Source organism: Zygosaccharomyces rouxii (assembly GCF_000026365.1).
Source record: "Zygosaccharomyces rouxii strain CBS732 chromosome G complete sequence".
In the NCBI taxonomy this organism is placed as follows: Eukaryota; Fungi; Ascomycota; class Saccharomycetes; order Saccharomycetales; family Saccharomycetaceae; genus Zygosaccharomyces; species Zygosaccharomyces rouxii.
The window spans coordinates 1,644,665-1,659,918 of NC_012996.1; the positions used below are offsets into that span (position 1 = coordinate 1,644,665).

General features: G+C 39.9%; 5 protein-coding genes across 5 annotated transcripts; 4 read left to right on the top strand and 1 right to left on the bottom strand.

The window, feature by feature from the left end:
• Positions 1-186: 186 nt before the first annotated feature.
• STT4 (1-phosphatidylinositol 4-kinase STT4) lies at positions 187-5,814 on the bottom strand (the record flags this gene model as incomplete). The annotated part of the gene is made up of 1 exon (XM_002498797.1): positions 187-5,814. One exon carries the CDS (start codon positions 5,812-5,814, stop codon positions 187-189), a length of 5,628 nt encoding a protein of 1,875 aa, XP_002498842.1.
• A 188-nt stretch (positions 5,815-6,002) lies between these two features.
• On the top strand, positions 6,003-6,542 carry UBC12 (NEDD8-conjugating protein UBC12; the record flags this gene model as incomplete). The annotated part of the gene is made up of 1 exon (XM_002498798.1): positions 6,003-6,542. One exon carries the CDS (start codon positions 6,003-6,005, stop codon positions 6,540-6,542), a length of 540 nt encoding a protein of 179 aa, XP_002498843.1.
• A 1,045-nt stretch (positions 6,543-7,587) lies between these two features.
• Positions 7,588-7,872, top strand: SPG4 (Spg4p; the record flags this gene model as incomplete). Its single annotated transcript, XM_002498799.1, has 1 exon — positions 7,588-7,872. The coding sequence occupies one exon, from the start codon at positions 7,588-7,590 to the stop codon at positions 7,870-7,872; it is 285 nt and encodes a 94-aa protein (XP_002498844.1).
• An 816-nt stretch (positions 7,873-8,688) lies between these two features.
• On the top strand, positions 8,689-10,791 carry ILV2 (acetolactate synthase catalytic subunit; the record flags this gene model as incomplete). The annotated part of the gene is made up of 1 exon (XM_002498800.1): positions 8,689-10,791. One exon carries the CDS (start codon positions 8,689-8,691, stop codon positions 10,789-10,791), a length of 2,103 nt encoding a protein of 700 aa, XP_002498845.1.
• Positions 10,792-11,177: 386 nt separating this feature from the next.
• On the top strand, positions 11,178-15,026 carry MYO5 (myosin 5; the record flags this gene model as incomplete). Its single annotated transcript, XM_002498801.1, has 1 exon — positions 11,178-15,026. The coding sequence occupies one exon, from the start codon at positions 11,178-11,180 to the stop codon at positions 15,024-15,026; it is 3,849 nt and encodes a 1,282-aa protein (XP_002498846.1).
• Between the last annotated feature and the right edge of the window lie 228 nt (positions 15,027-15,254).

Here is a 15,254-nt window from a genome sequence, read left to right on the forward strand (position 1 = left end):
TCGAACTTAACTGTATACTTTAGCTCCATAATCACATAAAACGAATATTTACACTTATGCATGTGCCGCCAATTTTAAATAATACCATTTTTTGTTGTTGCAATTCAATGTAACAGAATTCTACAAGTTTATCACAGATATATATTAAAGCACTTATACCGTACAATATGCCCACACACTCACAAATCAGTATGGGATACCGTTTGTGAGTTTCTGGAACTCGTCATAACCAACGGTGAACAAACTTTCATAACTCTTCTTGATTAAACTTCTCATGAACAATGCAGCTTCGTGATCCGACTTATTTGGTTGGAATCTATTGTGTAAATTCTTAATAGTCTTCATACCTTTGAAACAGGGCAAACCACTCTGTAACATGGGGATAACACACTCCGAAATAAAGTGCATGTGAGGTCTAGCAGCTAAGTATGCCTTAACACATAATTCTTCAAAATCACGATAAGCTTGGGTCTCTGGGCTACCACCCATGACTCTCACCATTTCTTTTGTAAGTTTGAAAGGAACAGCTTCAAATTTCACACCACCTGGAACAATATCAAAGATAAAACCAAAATCAATGTGTAAACAGTGACCTTGATCATCATACATAATATTACCGTTATGTCTATCTTTGAATTGTAACAAGTAGGAAATAACACTGTAACCTGCCAGCGATTTGACGAAATTATTTCTCGCATTTTGAAATTCAATTGTACCTTCATCACCAAACTTGGTGATAAAATATTCATAAAGACCGTTAACAGCTTCACGACCAAGCATATCACGGGAGATGGAATTAGGTAGAACGTCAATAACACCACACCCAGCTTGTGTAGCAGTAACACGGTATGGAAACACATAGACGTCTAAACCGGCATTAGACCAAATGGTTCTAAACACGGAAATCAATTGAAGAGCAAGCACGTCTTGACGACAATCATCACCAACTTTGAAGATGGCTGCCTGCCATTTTTCAATTTCTATTGGCTTACCAGTTTCTGAATCTTCCACCTCTTTCTTAATCTTGAAAGTGGCCATGAAAGGTGCTTTTGCATGAGATTGCAACGGCTTACCACTCTTACGATCAATATCAACAACAACACCGTCAGGGTTAGAGGGTAGATATACATCAGGTTTCACTTCAATCTTTTGCATTTCCTCATCAATCTTATTCTTTTTCTCAGCTTTGGTCTTCTTAATAAATGGTTTCAATTTACCAGAAATTCCTGTAACTTCATTAAAAAACCCAAATTCCCTCTCATAGAATTCAAGCTCTTCACTACCGAAAGTAGACACCATCTTATTGCGGACATGATCCAGAGTTGGTTTCAATTCATCTTCTACTTCACCTTCATCATCCTTATAACTGTTAGCCAACATATTCCATACAATTTGATGGGCAAACAAAACGCTTGTCTTAGCAGTATCCAAAATCATTTTCTCCACGTAACCACTGCGGTCAAATCTCAAACATTGCACAATCTGTGGAACATAGAAAAATGTGACGTTCACTGGGTGTGCTTCCAATGAGAAAACACTGTACTGTAAGACAAAGGCGTTACTATTCCAACCGGATAAAAGCAAGTTGATAGATTTGATAGGACTCACAGGACACCAGTAGGTAACACAATGGTAGTCTGAGGAGGACTTACTACCTTTGCCCAAAATATAGACCTCCAGACATTCTGGTACTCCAACACATTCTAGTGGGTTCTTAACGACAAGGTCCGTCAATAGTTCCTCTTGTTTTTTACCAGGGAATCTCTGTAAAAAGGCTAGCGCAAGAGAAGGATTTTTCTCAAAAGCAGCAACGATTAATTCGGGTTCAGGTTCGAGGTTGTGGTTCTCTTCTAATTTAACCATGGGGGACAGCCATGTTTCAATATGTCTAATTTCACTAGACAAGAAAAACTGCAAAAGCTTGAACTCAGTGGGGCAGTAGCGACATACAATATGTGCTACCGCCTCTAATTCATTTTTCAATTGAATTGCCAATGCCAAATCTGCCTTTATTTTCAATTGGTTGGAACCGAATGGCCAAGATTTAGCTTTGACGAACCAAGATAGACCTCCGTCAACGATGGTCCTGCATAGACTGGATACATACCCTGTTCCCTGTTTGAAATTAACCGTTAACAAGAGAACGGAGAAATTCATCAGTTCATGACGAACCATTCGAGCAAAAGGGTGAAGTGAAGCATTCTTTAAGTTGCTTAACCCATAGATGGCCCACTGGGTGAACATTTTAAGCAAGGATTTGCTCTGGAACATAGTTCCTTCGAAATGAGATGCGAAAAATCGGATCACATAGCAGTGAGTCTGAAATGACTGAGAAGTTTCATGTGCAGTCCTATTAATAGCTTTCTTATCGTATGGTGAGTAGAGCATTGGCTGGTTAGCCTCAGGAGCAGGATCATGCTCACGAGAGAACAACCCCTTTCTTTGGTCAATACTTTTCATCCAACAATCACCAACAGCTACCATCAAAAGGTTTGCCAAATCTGTTCTTTCCTTTGTAATTGTTAACCAAACGTTAACAGCCACCTTTAGGGTTCTTGCAGTGAATACTTCAAAGGGAATATGAACAATATCAGATACCAATGAACCAGCTGCGCACTTATCCAATAGTAACAATGCTGATGAGGAGTCGAGGAATGAAGTCACATTTTCGAAAGAAACAGGTTCACCCAATCTCAAGGATTGTCTAATATCCTTAATACAACTCTCGATCTGTCGATTGATATCTTGAGGAGAAGAGACAATCGCAATATCCACTAAACTCTTTGATCTCCAAGAGTGTTGAGAGATGAATTTGGCAATTGTGTTAGGTCTTTGTCTACCATTATAAGAGAGTTTTGATAATTCTCTATCACCACCGGTAATCGTACCTGCCATTTCCAGAGCAAATGAGACACCATATTCCACATCATCCAACCTATCTGAATAAGTTATTTTCGAAACGTAGGATTGCAGAAGAATCTTTGCGTCTTGGTTACATTTGGTTAAAATAATCTTTAACCAATGTTTTGCATAGTTGTACAACGAAGTTAAAGTCTGCTTTCTCCAGGATTCAGAATCAGGTAACAGGATTTTTTTATTCGAATGTTTGAGAACGAATTCATAAGTGGGTTCAAATCTGTTGGTTTCACAATCGGTCACACTATCAAACATTGTTGTCAAAAGATCTAACAAAGTGTATAGGGATTCATGATGGCATAACGATGAAGGTATTTTCCTAATGAAGGTTTCACAGGTTTGAAACGCTGCTGCTTGCGCATATGGATTTCTATCAGGTAAACGTAGCAGCAAATTGTTCAATTGTTTGGCCACAGCTAGAGAACCTGCCAATTTATAATTACCAGATTGAACAAAATAGGTATATTTCTGGATAATGGCAATATTAATATCATTTAGAGACTTATGAACAGAACTTCTTACCACAGATGGATCACAGAAATATTGCAACAATTGAGAACAATCACCGGCTTCACATCTCAAGGTTTCCAAAAGCACAGTGGATGCCAAAAACATGGTCTTCGAATTGGATAAAGTTCTATTGTGAAGATTTGTTGCTGGTGCAAAATCTACAATTGCCTGTTTTTGTTGTTTAATATTTGCCGAAGAAGAACTACGACGTAAGACAGTATTCATTTCAAATGAAACCTCTCTTTTCATTGGTGGGAAATCAGATGCCAACGCAGGAGTATTATAAGCAATGGTCACTAGAGAGTCGTAATGTGTTTTAACCAGTTCCGAATTACGATAGAATCCATGTACCACCATATTAAACCAAATATTTCTGAAACTTATCGTGGTAGCTTCATCTGTTGTCAAATCCAGCGGTTCAGATTCACCAGGTTTGGGCATTAGAGCCGCCAAAGGTTCCAAAAAGACAGCAATCTGGTGAGCTACTTGAATAATTTCCTCTTCAGCTCTATTGTGATGGTCTGATCTTTCACCTTCACCACAAGCGGTGATTAGATCCAGTAGATCTCTCAAATTCATGATGTACATGTCAGTGAGAAACCTCTTCTGTAGAAGTTCCCTGGACAATTCACAACGTGCAATAATAATGCTCTTTTGTAAACTGCTTTTATTCCTCTTGCCAGCTTGTGCATATGCAATTCTATAAAAGGTTAATAGTAGAGCCAGTTCCTGGGTACTTGTACGTGAAGCCAAAAGTGGTAAAAGTCTTAAGATAGTTTTATCCAGTTCATCTGAAAAAACAAAAACTTTTTGAGTTAAAATCGTAACTGTCAATGCGGTGATACTTTGATCGTTATAATGTGATGCAATGACAATAGCTGCAGTAACAGAGTTTTCAAAAAGTGAACCGTGATAAGATGTCGCATCCTCGTTTGGTGAATCGTGAGACTTCCCATTTAGTAAAACCATATTTTGATTAATATTATCGATAACTTGCATACTATCCGAAGGTACTATCTTTGGTTTATTTCTCTGAGACTGAGTAGGTAAAGAGGAATTAGTCATGTGGCGTTCACGTAGCGGTTTTACTGGTACACCGTCTTCATAGACTGTTAGTAAATTATTCAAAGAATAAATTGTACTAACCACGGCGTCCTCATTCAAAGGTTGTAATCCCAATGTAAATATCTTGGAAACGTGAGCAACATCTTTATTTGTAATTTGAGGTGACGATACTAGAACGGGGAAAGCCTTTAAAAATGCCAACGAAGTTTCCTCCGATGAAAAATTGAGTAAAGACGCAGCTGTTACGATAGAATGGATTGATCTGAATGTCACCACGTCTGTAATTAGAAATCTATCGATACTGTCGGAGATAACTTGAGTAAAACGGTTAAAAATTTCGCCATCAATCTTATCAACAAATGGTACTAAACAGAGAAAATCGATGAAGTAAGCATGTGCATTTAAAGAATCGTTGACTCTTGTATGGCTTGATAAATCAAATGTTTCCTGTGTATTACTAACCCAATCCAATGACCACAAACAAATATCGATGATTAATTTTGAATTTTCTACAATCTTACCCAACGAATCTTCTAATAGATTATCTCCCACTTGTGATTGTTGTGACTGGAATATTGCACATTGTAAATCAAGCAAGTGTTCACAAACTGGTTTTTCCACGTTCTTACCAATAATGGTAAATGCTAACGAGCACTGAAATTTAGCTAAAAGGTATTGGAAATGTACACTGGAAATTTCACAACCTGATTCATAGTACCTGACCAAAGTCTCATCAGTAAATTCATTGGCAATACCAGATGATTTTAATAAACCCTGTGGACCTAAGATATCGGACAGATGATACCACACATGTGCACCCAGTGGTAAAGAAACGCCTTCAGAACCATCAATGAAGGAACCCATAAATCCAAGCAATGAAACCACAGCATTTGTTTGTTCAAATCTATTGCTCAAAGCTTCAAAAAACTGGTCTATTATGGCAGTACAATTTTTTAAAAGTGAGGGGAACCGTTTACAGATTTTTATTAGAAAATTCGTCAGTTCAAAAGTAAGCAATTCAGTTGGATGTTTTAATCCGTCGAGTTTAAACCTTGTATCTAATACATCAGAAACCCTAACAATTGGACATGATACCAGAAATGGCCCAATAATTTCATGTAAAAGCCAAATGGATTGATTGGGTGAATTGGGCAGCGATTTGCAAAGTGATAGCAATGTCTCCCAATCCTTACAGCTTAAAATTTGTTCTGGCGATGAGATCCCGTCTGCTAAATTTTGTAAAGATGTTGACGGTAACTGAACTAATTTAGCCAAGGCCCTTTCCCGAAGCGTGTTGTTCAACTTTCCACCATTAAAGAGCATCTCTACAGGATTTCAGCTTCCGCTTGGCTTTCTATTGCTGTGCTTTTGCCAGTATTTGTTTGTTATTACAGTAGTAGCAGCAGTTATGTAAACTTTTTCGGTTTAATGAACACCCCCCAAACTGAAGAGAAAACAAACCTGTACGGCAACAACAAACCCACCGTGAAGACAACTCATAAAGGACAGAAATGTTCAAACTGAGAGAGATTCAGAAACAGAAACAGTCAAAACCTGCTCCCAATGCAGGTAGTAACACCAATACACGTCTTCACAGGGACTTAAAATCACTTGAGCTGCCACCGACGACGCAGCTGCACATTGTGAGAGGCACTGATGATTCAATACCATTACTGCAACTCGCTGTAAAGCCCGATGAAGGCTACTACAAAGGCGGTAATTTCACATTTGAACTGCTTTTCAACGAACAGTACCCCATGGAACCGCCAAAGGTCAAATGTTTGAATCGTATATATCATCCGAACATCGATACCGACGGTAGGGTTTGTTTAAACATTTTACGCCAGGACTGGACGCCTGCCTTAGACCTACAGAGTGTTATAATTGGTTTACTCTTTTTGTTTTTAGAGATAAGCGGTGTTGATCCACTGAATAAACAAGCCGCCGAAACATTCAACAGAAACCGCCAAAACTTTGCTCACGCGGTGAGACAGTCGATGGGCGGCAATACAATAGACAACATACATTATGACAAAGTAACGAATTTTTAGACTAATGAATAACTAATATAGATCTGAGAGTGCCTACATACCTTTCTTTCTTTCTTTCTTTCTTTTGTTTTTTTTTTTTTTTTTTCCTTTTGTTTCTAAATCCTTACGTGCCCGCCGGTGGATTCTACATAATCACTGTCGCTGCTAATAACAACTTCAGGCTTTGTCGAACGACCGGCGTCCTGTTCTGATTCACGCTTTGGCTCATCCTGGTAGAGCGGTGCTCTTTCCGACTGATGTGTTGTCGTTGAATAGCTTGCAGTAGAATAGCAGGCGACTCTTGGTACAAATGTGGTAGTGCTTCTCAATGACAATGACATTTTTCGATTGCTCCGATAGGTGTGTTTTTTGTAAAGCTAGGCTTCTGTTTAATATCTTATATACAGGAAAGACAATGCCAGACACAACTGGAATTCATCATCGAATTACCTCCTTTTTATATTGCAAGAATTGCAGGTCATGAATGTTGAATTACTCAACAATTCACTTCTTACGCCCACCTTGTCTAACTTAATCCCTAGAACCACTACTGATAAGAGTAAAAGAGAGATAGAGAGAGCGTGAGAGTGCATGCCGCCGACTTATGCTCAAGTCCTACTGATTATTTTGGCCGTTCGTGCGAAAGGAAGGCTTAAAGGAACAATGCATGATTCAGTTTTATACATAGGTACAGCAGTAAGTATGGAACGGTGGAGAGACGTACCAGTATGACTCCGTTTAATCGGACGGAGTTTAAAGCTGAGTCACGTCACGTGATAAGGGTCCTTGAATTTCCATTGAACCGAAAGGGACCGTAAGAAGGTATACAATTAGAAGTCACGTGGTGTTTAGGGATTCCAAGATCTAACGTCATTTACCCACAAATGTGCATATAGATCATTCTCTTCACATCAAGTCACTCGAATTTCAAAAAAAGGACTCCCCTAATTTTAGTGTACCCCACACCATGGCGGCATATAAAAGAAAATAGCACTGTGAGAAATTAAGTTCATAAATTTTTTTGTCTACATTTAACAAGGACAAACACAAACAAAATCGATATAATATGTCAAATCTTTGGAATTCATTCGAAGTTTACAACAAGAAGAAACATTCTTCGCAGCCTGGCATGCGCGGTGGTAATCATTCCAACGTTGGAGATACTAGGACTACAGTCCAATATGCTTCTGAAAGGTACGAGCGACGTGGTTCGACAGCATCTGAGTCATCTACAACCAGCAATGAAGAGACACCACAAATGGTTGATATTTCAAAACTATCTCAAAACGAATTCAAGAGACTTTATGAGAGCACTAGGAAGGGAGAACCAAATAATAGAGTAAATTTTTAATATCCATGGTTTAGTCCCTTCTCAATTTTTTCTATCTGTTTTTCTGTTTTTGGTTTATTTGATGTTCGGCTATCTATGCATGTAAAAGGTTCCATTATTTTCGTAAGTATTTAAATTATATAGGATGTTATTCAAGTATTCGACTACTCAAATCGAATGTCGATCTTAAGAAAAAAACAAAAAAAATATTGATTTGATTATTTAGAGGCACGGTCTAAACTGTTACAATGCTACTGAGGATAGGTGCAGTCAGATACGAGACGATTACTGGTCGTATAAAGATAGTGACGGGACCGGATCGTACGTCGATGTGTTCATACAATCACACATGGTACAAGAACTGGGAGATGAAAGCCCGTTGTCTCAGCATGTATCAGAATATCCAGAAGAATCTCAGTTACGACTGTAAGATCATAGAGATACAGAATGTGAACTAAATATTCGTATGGATGACGCTCGACGATCGATTATGACTCAACTACCAAAAACTGGTGTAATCTCGATCACGTGTAACTCCGGAGTTGTTAACTTATGACGTGTTTCCCAGTTGGCCGAAATTAAAGTGTTACCAGCTGGTGTATATTGTTGTATCGATCAATGCCCCGTTATAAGGTGTCCCATTCTCCTGTACCGGTCCGGTTTTGGGTTCCCGTCAACTGAGTCATCGCGATGAGCAAATGAAAAATTTTGAAAAATTGGCAAATTGGAAAATTTTCTATGGGGGTATTAATAAAGAACAAAAGCTTAAGCATCTATCTACTTGGGATCGGTAAAAGTCAAGGTTGAGGAGCATCAAGTATTCCATATCTTGCAAAGATGATTAGACAAGCTAGACAAATGGGTGCCACACGTTGCGCTGTGCGTTACGCTGTGCGTAATATCAGCAGTAATAGTGCCAGATCTTCTCGCAATTTAGCATACATTAACACAGTTCGTTATCATAGTACTACGAGGAAACAACAATATAGTGCGGCTACTGCTACTGGTGAATCGACTGCAACTTCAAATGCAACCGCAAGAAGACCAGCCCCAGCCCCAAGCTTTAATGTGGATCTCACGGGTACACCGGATAAATTACATAAGAAGTTGAAATCCCAACAGGAGATGGATAGTTCATTCATCGGCCTTACTGGTGGTCAAATTTTCCATGAAATGATGAGAAGACATGACGTTGATACAGTTTTTGGATACCCTGGTGGTGCAATTTTACCTGTTTACGATGCAATTCATGAATCTGATGCCTTCAATTTTATTCTACCACGTCACGAACAAGGTGCAGGTCATATGGCCGAAGGTTACGCCAGAGCTACCGGTAGACCAGGTGTTGTTTTAGTCACCTCAGGTCCAGGTGCTACCAATGTCGTTACTCCAATGACAGATGCATTGGCTGATGGTGTACCATTGATTGTTTTCACTGGTCAAGTTGCTACAAGTGCTATTGGTACTGACGCATTCCAAGAGGCCGATGTTGTAGGTATCTCTAGATCTTGTACAAAGTGGAACGTGATGGTTAAAAACGTTGAAGAATTACCCAAACGTATTAATGAAGCATTTGAAATTGCTATGAGTGGTAGACCAGGTCCAGTCTTGGTTGATCTACCTAAGGATGTTACAGCTGCAGTTCTAAGAAACCCAATTCCAACTAAATCTACACTACCATCTGATTCTTTGGCCCAATTGACTAAAAGAGCACAAGATGAGTTCACCAGTAATAATGTGAAGAGAGCTGCAGATTTAGTGAATGTTGCTAAGAAGCCTATTCTTTACGTTGGTGCTGGTATCTTTAACAACCCAGACGGTCCTCGTTTGCTAAAGGAATTGAGTGAGCGTGCACAAATCCCCGTAACCACTACCTTGCAAGGTTTGGGTGCATTCGATCAGGAAGATACTAAATCCCTTGATATGCTAGGTATGCATGGTTGTGCTACAGCCAATTTAGCAATCCAAAATGCTGATTTAATCTTGGCGGTTGGTGCTCGTTTCGATGATCGTGTCACCTGTAATATCTCTAAATTCGCTCCAGAGGCACGTCGTGCTGCCTTAGAAGGTAGAGGTGGTATCGTTCACTTTGAAATGACCCCTAAGAACATCAGCAAAGTTGTCGAAACTCAAGTGGCTGTTCATGGTGATGCAGCTACCAACATCCAAAAGCTAATACCGCTAGTGTTCGGTGTTAAGGAAAGACAAGAATGGTTCAATCAAATCTCACAATGGAAGAAAGAATATCCATTAGACTACATGCATGAAACTCCAGGCTCTAAAATTAAGCCACAAACCGTTATTTCTAAATTATCTGATATCGCCAACGCCACAGGTAAGGAAGTTATTGTTACCACTGGTGTTGGTCAACATCAAATGTGGGCAGCTCAACACTGGACTTGGAAAACCCCTCGTTCTTTCATCACTTCCGGTGGTCTAGGTACAATGGGTTACGGTCTTCCTGCTGCTATCGGTGCTCAAATTGCCAAGCCAAATGCGTTGGTCTTTGACATCGATGGTGATGCATCCTTTAACATGACTTTAACCGAATTATCATCTGCTGTACAGGCAAAGACTCCAATCAAGATTTTGGTTCTAAATAACGAAGAACAAGGTATGGTTACTCAATGGCAATCATTATTCTACGAACACCGTTACTCTCACACCCACCAATTGAACCCAGATTTCGTTAAATTATCAGAAGCTATGGGTCTAAAGGGTATGCGTCTAACTGATCAATCCAAGACTGATGAAGTTCTAAAGGAATTTGTGGAATACAACGATGGTCCTGTGCTCTTAGAAGTGGAAGTAGCACCCAAGGTTCCAGTTCTACCGATGGTTCCAGGTGGTAAGGGTCTAGAAGAATTCATTAACTACGACCCAGAGATGGAAGAAGAACAGAACAGACTACGGTACGAACGTACAAGCGGTAAGTACTAAGCAAATGAAAAAAAAATAAAGTAAAAGGACTATCTCATTCCCGATATATTTATGTAAACGTTACAAAGCACATAAGGAAAAAGTAATCTCAATCAAGTTTTCGAGTAAAATCGACTGCGGTTTTGATATATTTAGAGTCCAACGATGTTTCTTGTGAGTTTCGAACCCGTGTAGCAAAATACGTAACTTCTAACGAGGCTTTGTTGGGAGAAATTTTGTAGGCTCTAAAAATGCCTTAAGAAAAAGGGGCAACTTGAGCCATTGATTACCGTTGACATGTGTTAGAGAATAACATCATTATAAAGGATAAGTTTTAGTCTTATTTACACAGTAATCTTCAAGGGCAGCTTATCTTTCGTTTAAGACGTAAGACTGTAAATTTTACTATGGCTATTATCAAGAAGGGAGCCCGTACCAAAACCGCTGCAGCTCCCGAAAAGAGATCTGCAAGGATCAAGAAGGCCTCGTTCGATACAACGAAGAGGAAAGAAGTTGGTGTTTCTGATTTAACGCTATTATCCACCATTTCTGATGAAGCAATCAATGAAAATTTAAAGAAGAGATTTAAAAACGGTGCCATTTATACCTATATCGGCCATGTCTTAATCAGTGTGAACCCTTTCAGAGATCTTGGTATCTATACTGATGCTGTTCTCGAAAGTTATAGAGGTAAGAATAGACTAGAAGCACCACCTCATGTCTTCGCCATCTCGGAATCCATGTACTACAACATGAAAGCATATAATGAAAATCAGTGTGTTATCATTTCTGGTGAATCTGGTGCAGGTAAGACTGAAGCCGCCAAGAGAATTATGCAGTATATTGCAGCTGCATCTACTACTCATACCGAATCTATCGGGAAGATTAAGGATATGGTCTTGGCTACCAATCCTCTACTGGAATCCTTTGGTTGTGCAAAGACACTTCGGAATAATAACTCTTCGAGACATGGTAAGTATTTAGAAATTCGTTTCAATTCTTTATTCGAACCAATAGCAGGTAATATTACGAATTATCTTTTGGAAAAGCAAAGAGTCGTAGGCCAAATTAAAAATGAAAGAAATTTCCACATTTTTTACCAATATACCAAAGGTGCAACCGAAAACTACAGGCAACTATTTGGTGTCCAAAGTCCAGAACAGTACGTTTATACTTCAAGAGCTGGATGTACATCTGTGGAGGGTATTGATGATACAAAGGATTTCCAGGCGACATTGGCGGCTATGAGAGTGATTGGTCTATCACAGGAAGAACAGGATGAGATCTTTAGAGTATTGGCCGCCATTCTTTGGACTGGTAACATTACTTTCATGGAGAATGATGAAGGTAATGCACAAGTGAGGGATACGTCCGTGACAGATTTTGTAGCATACCTATTACAAGTGGACTCACAACTGTTGGTTAAATCCTTGGTAGAAAGAATCATGGAGACCAACCACGGTATGAGGAGAGGTTCTGTTTACCATGTTCCTTTAACCACTGTACATGCTACTGCAGTTAAAGATGCACTTGCTAAGGCACTTTACAATAATCTGTTTGATTGGATCGTGGATAGGGTTAACCAATCTTTACAGGCATATCCAGGTGCAGAGAAATCTATCGGTATTCTCGATATTTATGGGTTTGAAATTTTTGAACATAATTCTTTTGAACAGATTTGCATCAATTATGTTAACGAGAAATTACAACAAATTTTCATTCAATTAACCTTGAAGCAAGAACAAGAAGAATATGCAAGAGAAAAGATCCAATGGACTCCTATCAAGTATTTTGATAATAAAGTGGTGTGTGATTTGATCGAAGGGAGAAGGCCTCCTGGTATCTTTGCCATGATGAACGATTCTGTCGCAACCGCCCATGCAGACCCAAGTGCTGCCGATCAAGCATTTGCGGGTCGTCTAAGTATGTTTGCATCTAACCCACATTTTGAGATGAGATCTTCCAAATTCATCATTAAACACTATGCTGGTGATGTGACATACGATGTACATGGTATTACTGATAAAAACAAGGACCAGTTGCAAAAGGACTTGGTTGAATTGATCGGAACCTCTGCAAACCCATTTATAAACAATATCTTCCCTGACACTACGGATAAGACTTCAAAGAGAAGACCACCAACTGCAGGTGACAGAATTATCAAGAGTGCCAACGAATTGGTTGACACTCTGTCAAAGGCCCAACCTTCCTACATCAGAACCATTAAACCTAATCAAACGAAATCTCCTCAGGATTACGATGATCACCAAGTGTTACATCAAGTAAAGTACTTAGGTTTACAGGAAAATGTCCGGATCAGAAGAGCTGGTTTCGCTTATAGACAGGTGTTTGACAAATTCGTGGAAAGATTCTATCTATTATCGCCTCGTTGTTCTTACGCAGGTGAGTACACGTGGGAGGGTGATGTGCTCGAGGCAGTTGATATGATTTTACAAGATGCTGCTATTCCTCAAAAAGAATTCCAATTGGGTGTGACCAGCGTGTTTATCAAGACCCCTGAAACTTTGTTTGCATTAGAAAATATGAGAGACAGATTCTGGCATAATATGGCAGCAAGAATCCAACGTGCTTGGAGACGTTTCAACCAAAAGAGAGTGGACTCTGCTATAAAAATTCAAAGAGCTGTTAGGGAAAAAAGCAGCGGTAATGAATTTGAACAGTTCCGTGACCAAGGTCATAAACTGCTAGGTGGTAGAAAGGAGAGAAGAACAATGTCATTATTGGGTTACAGAGCATTCATGGGTGATTACTTGTGCACTAATGAGCGTAAATCTAAAGGTGCTTATATTAAGAGACAAGCAGGTATCAAGGAGAGAACGGTTTTTTCCATGTATGGTGATATGTTGCATACTAAATTTGGTCGTTCCGCGCAAAGGTTAAAGAAGACCTTTATCTTGACTTCAAGACACTTTTACATTATAGGCCAAGTCATGCAGCAGAATACTTTAAGATATTCAGTGGACTATCAGATCGACATAAGTAATGTTCGTTCCGTATCTTTGACCAATTTACAAGATAACTGGGTCGCCATCAACCTACTAAATGCCACCGAGCCCGATCCTCTTATCAACTGTATTTTCAAGACTGAGTTAATTACACAGATGAAGAGACTCAACAGTAATATCCATATCAAGATTGGACAAACCATAGAGTACCGTAAAAAACCAAAGAAGATTCACATCGTTAGATGTCAGGTGGATGATAGTGCGCCCTTGCGTGGTGATATCTACAAATCTAGTACAGTCCTGGTACGTCGCGGTAATCCAGCAAACTCTGTTTCCAACAAGAAACCAAAGAACGTTGGTGGATTCACTAGAACAACGATTAAGAAACGTAGGAGCGTGAAGAAGCCAGTACCACCTCCACCAGCTACCAGAACGGCCAAGAAAGCAGCTCCCCCACCACCAAAGCAATTAAATCCTGCTTCTCTAGCAGCTTCTGCTGCACAAACGGCTTATCACCCTAGTAATTTAGGTGCTAGCAAACCGGTACCACCCCCTGCACAACGTTCAATGAATTCTTCAGTTCCACGTCCTGCTCCACGTACTATGCCTGTGCGTAATGCACGTACAACTGCTCCACGTCAACCAGCGGCTCCAACTGCAGCATATCAGCCAGCGGCTCCAACTGCAGCATATCAGCCAGCGGCTCCAACTACAGCATATCAACCAGCGACAGTACCTCGTGCTACACCAAATCCAGCAGATACCGCACAAGCTCCTACCAGCAACCCAGTTCCCCATGTTCAACAATCTAATGGAGCTGCACCACCACCACCTCCCCCACCTCCAATGCCTAAAGCGGCACCTGCAGAACCTTTATACGAGGCTGCTTACGATTTCCCAAGTTCGGGTTCTCCATCTGAGATGCCGTTGTCTAAAGGTGAAGTTGTATACATCACTAGAAATGAGCCAAGTGGTTGGTCACTTGCCAAGACATTAGATGGCTCTAGAGAAGGGTGGGTACCCACTGCTTACATGACTGAACATGCTGTTGGAAGCACAGTTTCATCCACTACGACACAAGCAGCTTCGTCAACGCCTGTCGTGAATCATCAATCTGGTCAAGAACCTACGCCGGAACCTTCTCCAGTTCAAAAGGAGCCTGTCGCCCAACAATCAACTTTTAATGACGGTCTCGCATCTGCTCTTGCTGCTAGGGCCAACAAGATGAGGGTAGAGAGTGATGAGGAAGGCGCAGCTAACGAGGAAGAAGAAGAAGACGATGACTGGTAAGCATAAATGATCTAAATTTTGGTAATGCTATTAAACGATAAAACGAAAAGCGACTTGGTATTCCTTTTAACAACAAATTGAAGTGTAAAATACGCAAGAGAAAATGTGATAATAATAACAATATTATCTCGAATGAGCTAAATTTCTGTAATGTTACCAGGAAAGGGAAGAAGAAGCTCGATAAGTAGAATTTATATAGTGTTATTCACCATTTGTTAATATGCCTAT